Source organism: Halichoeres trimaculatus, unplaced genomic scaffold, assembly GCF_033239565.1.
Source record: "Halichoeres trimaculatus isolate MK-OKI-2021-1 unplaced genomic scaffold, fHalTri1.1 fHalTri1_scaffold_5, whole genome shotgun sequence".
NCBI lineage: Eukaryota > Metazoa > Chordata > Actinopteri > Labriformes > Labridae > Halichoeres > Halichoeres trimaculatus.
Window position 1 is genome coordinate 32,414,227 of NW_027437183.1, and position 6,817 is coordinate 32,421,043.

At 42.3% G+C, this 6,817-nt stretch overlaps 1 protein-coding gene across 1 annotated transcript; it reads left to right on the forward strand.

Moving 5' to 3' along the window:
• Positions 1 to 440: 440 nt before the first annotated feature.
• anapc7 (anaphase promoting complex subunit 7) lies at positions 441 to 6,240 on the forward strand. The gene is made up of 11 exons (XM_074671393.1): positions 441 to 687; positions 1,316 to 1,502; positions 1,691 to 1,810; positions 1,886 to 1,997; positions 2,955 to 3,108; positions 3,197 to 3,339; positions 3,530 to 3,647; positions 3,729 to 3,925; positions 4,026 to 4,250; positions 4,978 to 5,128; positions 5,267 to 6,240. Exons 1-11 carry the CDS (start codon positions 587 to 589, stop codon positions 5,454 to 5,456), a joined length of 1,698 nt encoding a protein of 565 aa, XP_074527494.1. The 5' UTR covers positions 441 to 586; the 3' UTR covers positions 5,457 to 6,240.
• The last annotated feature ends 577 nt before the right edge of the window (positions 6,241 to 6,817 follow it).

Genomic DNA, 6,817 nt, shown 5'->3' on the forward strand with positions numbered 1-6,817 from the left:
GTTTAAGAGAAAAAAAAAAACAGACAAATCCCTGATATTTACAATCTTAAAAAAAGTGCTGCAAACATTTTTTGAAAATAGAAGTGTATTACATCTTCTCAAGTAAACACTTGAATAATCCTTTCATTTACCCACAGCAGATACATTATCTTTTGATCCTTTTCATGGCTTTTTGTACCGTGAATTTAAAGATACACCTCAGATGAAACTGAGACTCCTGCACCTTAGATGTAATCTAGTAGAAAGTCAATACAAGGCAATAATATAAATTAAACTGTTCAATCAAATTCAAAATGATTTGAAAACAAGTGGCAAAACGATGCCATACACACTCCTGTACAGTAGGTAGCGGTATGCAGCCAAAAGCTGTTGCTATCCGGCATTGAATGGAAAGAAGAAGACGCTCAAAAACAGAAAGGCTAAAATCCGAGCCTGTGATGGGCACCTGAAGGCAGCACTATGCGGAAGGAAGGCTGCGCGGCGCCATATTTAATACATCAGGATCGAGCTAACGTTAGCTGTTTACACCCCTGAACTTTTAAGTTGTCACTGAAAACCTGAATCAGACTCTTCAGATTGACTCAAAATGAATGTCATAGACCATGTTCGGGATATGGCTGCTGCTGGCCTTCACTCTAACGTCCGGATATTGAGCAGTTTGTTGCTCACGATGAGTAATAACAATCCGTAAGTAATGTTAGACTGGGGTCTGTCTATTTCTTGGAGTGAGCTTTACTACACTGTTATGTGGTTAGCCCAAAGCTAACTGATCACCAGCCGCTAATGTTGACAAACAAAACAGCTAATAAGCGCATGGTTTAAATTGTAAAATCAGCTTTCCAAATATAACATTTAAGCAGTGGGTCAATCAATATGTGATTTATATTAATGTGTAAGCAAAGTTTACGAGGAGTTACTTGCTTCCAAGAAGTAGTCGTATGCAAACGGTCCTGTTTATTCGTTTGTCTTATAAGGTGTTTCCTTAATTATTGCTTTACCGAATTACTTATTATTTAAGTTACGAAGTTGCATTCCTAAAAGTAGTAACATTTTTAGATTGATTTGAAAAACATCCAGCTGTCAGATTACACCACAGCGCTATGACAGATGCTGCAGCAGGAGGTGGCTACTCTCAGCACAAACTCCTTTATACTTTTTACTCAATGGGTTCAGATCAATAGATGCAACAACAATATATTGGTATTTAAGGTTTTATTTCCCCGTGTCATATTACAGGATGCAATTAATAAGCAATATAAATGTATATTTTAGGCTTTGTCTGATTTGTTTTTTAATTAAAATGTTTGGATTTCAGGGAGCTGTTCTCCCCGGCCCAGAAGTACCAGCTGTTGGTTTACCATGCTGATGCCATCTTCCATGATAAGGAATACCGTAATGCTGCCTGCAAATACAGCATGGCCCTGCAACAGAAGAAGGTGCTCAGCAAAACATCTAAAGTTCGTACCTCAACGGGTGGAGCTGCAGCAAACATACAGGCACAGGTTTGTTAGAAGAACCAGTTTTTAGTTCAGCGTTGAAATTGTTCCCAGAATGTGTCTTTGATGTTGGACATTGTTGTACCTTTGAGGTGTAAATACAAACCAAGGGAAACTTACATGTTGATTTTCTCATGTCTTTACCTCAAAAGCCTCTTTATACAGCAATGTTTGTTTCCTTTGATGTTTTTCAGAGCTTGCCATCAGAAATCGAGGTAAAGTACAAGATAGCTGAATGCTACACCATTTTGAAATTGGATAAAGATGCCATTGCAGTGCTCGATGGGATCCCATCCAGACAGAGAACTCCAAAAGTAAGCTGCTAAATTCACAGATAATCTGTTGTTAAAGAAGTCATTCTGAGTCTAACAGCTTCTTTCATGTGTCAGATCAACATGATGCTGGCTAACCTGTATAGAAAAGCGGGTCAGGAGCGTTCTGCAGTGACGAGCTACAAAGAGGTTCTCAGACAGTGTCCCCTCGCCCTGGATGCAATCATTGGTACGCAGACTCACACAGACTACTAAACTCCTTCTGTTGCCTATGCCTAGTGATGGTAAGATGAAGCCTCATGAGGCATCGAGCCACTTGAGCCAAGTGGTTCAAGAAAGGGTGCATCTCTCAAAGCTTAATTTGCTCAAGACACCACCTGCTGGTCAGGCACATAATCACAGGCAGTTATAGCTCAACCACATAATGTGTGATTCATTGAACTTCTGTGCCTGTTTTCGCTCTTGGGAACAACTGTTGATTACAAAAAAAAAAAGAAAATGTTCAACCAAATAATTTCTCTACATAAAGGATCACATCTTCATACAAAACAGTATTTTTGAATATTCTGTGTGTAAATTTCCCATAAATGGTAGTATCAATGACATGGCAGGTTGTATAATAATGTTTTTATGTTGCTTTAGGAAAATTGAAACAGACAGAGCACAGTGAAAGTGTGGAACTAGGGAGCACTGTATATGCTTATATGGGCTTATGGGCTACAATGCTTATAATATAATATACAGTAGAGGGGAGATTTTACTCATTTTCATTTTGAACTAACAGTTCTTCAACTGTTTCAAACTATTTTCAAACTAAAAACGTTATCCCAACTCAAGTATCAACACTATCAGTGACTGATCAACTCTATCAAAAGCCTACATTTTGAACGAAGCCTGATGGGCTTATGCTGCTGTCAAACCTCACGATAAACTTTGAACCACTTTCCGAAGCAGTCACGTGGTACAGTCAGGCAACGAGGCTTTGGACGTCATCATTTTTGGCTCCTCCTCCTAATGAAGCAAGCCTCAATACGCGCTTCGCGGGAACGCCCCCTCCATTTCTCGATACACGCTTCGAAGCCTCGGCACATCTTGTAATATCACTACCTATGCCTGCATATGATGAATATATGTGTGATTTTGCCCGCTCACAATGCCTCCTGGTGGACTTGTTTTGGTCCTCCAGGACTTCTGTCTTTGTCAGTCAAAGGGGCAGAAGTGGCTTCCATGACTATGGATGTGATCCAGAGTATCCCCAACCTGGACTGGCTCTCCGTCTGGGTCAAAGCATATGCCTTCATTCACGCAGGAGACAATCAAAGAGCCATCAATACTATATGGTGAGTCGAGCAGTAATGTTTGGGACAAAAATAAGACTGTTATAATTTTTTTTTGTATAGTAGCTTGTTTATTGTCCATGTCCCTCAGCTCTCTTGAGAAGAAATCTCTTCTACGTGATAACGTGGACCTGCTGGTGAGCCTGGCTGACGTCTACTTCAGGGCTGGTGACACCAAAAACGCCATCCTAAAGTTTGAGCAGGCTCAGATGCTCGATCCATACCTCATTAAAGGTGAGCTGCAACATTATTTATTGACCTCACATCCATCAAAAAGTGATGCACTGTGATTTTTTTCATTCGTCTGTTTGGTTGGATTGACTGTCTTTGTCCAAACTCTGGACTAAGGACACTTCACAAAGAAACTACAACATAGGACTTTTCTGTCCTGAAAATATGTAAATGTAGTTGTTTGTATTTGCAGGAATGGATGTTTATGGATACCTGATGGCCCGAGAAGGACACCTAGAGGATGTTGAAGTCTTGGGTGGGCGACTGTTTAATATTTCAGACCAGCATGCGGAGCCCTGGGTGATCTCTGGGTGAGTTCCTGTAAAAGGCTCATGGTGTATCTCTAATGATCTCTTCTGTTCCCTTTAGTAATCTCTCTGTTTTTTGTTCAGGTGTCACAGTTTCTACAGCAAGCGTTACTCCCGAGCCCTCTACCTGGGAGCTAAGGCCATCCAGCTGAACAGTAACAGCGTACAGGCTCTCCTCCTGAAGGGGGCAGCACTGAGAAACATGGGGCGCGTTCAGGAAGCCATCATCCACTTCAGAGAAGCGATGCGCCTGGCACCCTGCCGACTTGACTGCTATGAAGGCATGTTTGGCTTTTTGATGCTGTCCTGGTTTGGTGTGTGTGCGGTCAGATGAGAGGCGTTTTGTTCCACTAGCATTAATTCTGAACCGATCCTCTGCAGGTCTGATCGACTGTTACCTGGCGTCCAACGGGATTCGAGAGGCCATGGGGATGGCTAATAACATCTATAAAACTCTGGGGTCAAATGCACAGACTCTGACCATCCTTGCCACGGTGTGCCTGGAGGATCCGGTGACTCAGGAGAAAGCCAAGACCCTGCTGGACAAAGCCCTGGCCCAGAGACCGGACTACACCAAGGCAGTGGTCAAAAAGGCTGAGCTGCTCAGTGAGTACAACTGTTTGCTTTGTGACGATTTAATACATTCACCAGAGAGGAATAAAGTCACCAGACACAAAAACTGGTTGCGTGACAGAAATCAGTTAAAGGGGGGTACTCTGCTCTCCCATATTTCATGGGTATGAGGGCACATGGATATAATAATGATTATATGTTGTAAAGATCCCTGAATTTGTATGTTAAGTGATCGAGACACCCCATCCTTCACGAGACTTGCTGAAATGATGAGGTCATCACACTAGGAGATTCTTTTTCGGCCAGGTTTGCGTGGCTTTGTGCCGCCAAACAACATCATTTTGGCAGCCCCGCCACCTCACGCAGTCCTTTTCAAGTGGACGATTCTCACATCCCACACCTCTGAAAATTTTAACTCCCCCACAGAGACCTCCTGGCGTGAAATTGCAGCAACACAGGGCAGAGAACTGGAATTAGAAAAACAAACAAGGTCTGCCCATAGCTCCACCCCCTGACAAGCCTCCAAAGTGCTGTCCAATCAGAAGGAAGGGGGTTTTTGGAGCATGAAGCCTTAAAGAGACAACAGCCTAAAAAAAAAGACAGGGGCTGAAATAAGGGTTTCAAAAACATCAGGGTGAAAAAAATGTTTTTTTTTTTGTAAATCATGTAAAGCTTCTACAGGGCACCCAGAGGGGCAGAGTTAAGACTAAAATAGTAAAAGTATAGAATTAAAAGTGTCCTGTTTTCTTTTTCTGTGAAGGTCGGGAGCAGAAATATGAAGAAGGGATCGCTCTCCTCAGGAATGCCTTGGCCAACCAGAGTGACTGTGTCCTGCACAGAATGCTGGGAGATTTTCTGGTGGCTGTCAATGACTATCAAGAAGCCATGGATCAGTACAGCATCGCACTAAGGTACAAAAAATCTTTTCAGGTTTATTTTTTTTGGAAAGTATTTCCTCTAAAATCTAGTTTTAGCCAATCAAAGCCATGGATAAGGAGTTTTATGGGCTCTGTAACCACTTATTTGTCCCCCCCCTCCTGCACCTTCAGCCTGGATCCCAACGACCAGAAGTCCCTAGAGGGCATGCAGAAGATGGAGAAAGAAGAAAGTCCCACAGACGCCACGGTGGAGCTGGATGGTGACGACATGGAGGGCAGTGGAGAGGACGGAGACCTGGAAGGTAGTGACAGTGAAGCAGCGCAGTGGGCGGATCAGGAACAGTGGTTTGGTATGCAGTGACCCCGGCATGTGAAGGACACACAGCCACCTCCATCTCCTCACACACTGACACACTGACACACCGCAGCCTGTGTTGAGCTCTCAGCCATCAGGGTGATCAGACGATGCTGTGTCCCCCAAAGGAGCTAACTGAGCCTCACAGGATCAAAGGAGGCTCAGCTTAGAGAAAATTAGTCCTGTGTGTCTGCTTAGTGTTTATTAACGGTGGCTCACATCATCAGTTCATCCTTCACGTCTCCTGGTAGTGAAATTCAAATTAAAAGTAAAAAAAAAACTCATCAGAAAGTGAGTGTCAGGGTCTTTAGAGAGACCTGTTTTGGACTTTTCTAAGTTGAGGTGTTCAGTGTGGAGGGGAGCTGTACCTGAGCTGGATTGAATGAGGGAATGAAAGCTGCTGACAAGAGAAGGTAAGTGTTGATGAACACAGTGATCCTTCACATGTGACCTGAGAGGCTGAAAACTCTTTAGCTGTTCAGCTCTTCAAACTGTTTGTTTGCTGCACAGAGGGTGAATCACAAAGTAGTCTCTCAACAGAGTTGCCATATTCAGAGGGTGTGTAAAGACTAAATATGTACCTTATCTCTGTGTCTGAAAGCGTCATGTTTTATTTTGTCTATGTGTCATATCCAACATGTTTACTGTTTTCTTTCCGTCTGCCTTCATGTATGAAAAAATAACCATGTGACTGACTTTTTCGGGGAGTGATAACCATTTCAAGACAATTGTTTATAGTATTTTGTACATATTTTTAAAGTGTATAATAAAATTATTAAACACTCACTTCACATGAAAGTTGGAGTTCAGTTTCTCTTGAATGGAAAGCAGATTTGGGCAAAGCCTCCACAGTACTTTTACTCCTGTACAGGCTCTATACTTAGGTGAGGTGAGCAGCTCATAAATGTCAGTTCATTAAGGATAAACAGGTTCATCTCAGTAAATTAGAGTATCGTAAAAAAGTTGATTTATTCCCGTAGTTCATTTAAAAAAAGAGTAACTGAGAGGGATGATTTCATTTTAATTGTGATTATGATTCACAGTTAATGAAAAATCAGAATTTAGTGCCTGATTAAATTATAATATCAAATACAACCAAACAATGATCTCTTCACTAGATAATACCTCACAGATCCTCTCTGGGCCCAGGCTGAAGAGTTTACTGCTCAGTCAAGCTCAGTAATATCATGGTCATTTCACCAGCTTTTGGTAGTTTTGGCGCTGTGAGCAGGAGCCAAGTGAAATGAGCATTTCCATTAAGCCTGTCAGCTAAAGGAAGCAAGAAATGCTCTAAAGTTTCCTGATAAACGTCTGTGTTGACTCTGGACTTAAAAAAATACAGTAGCAGATGACATTGCCCCCCCCCC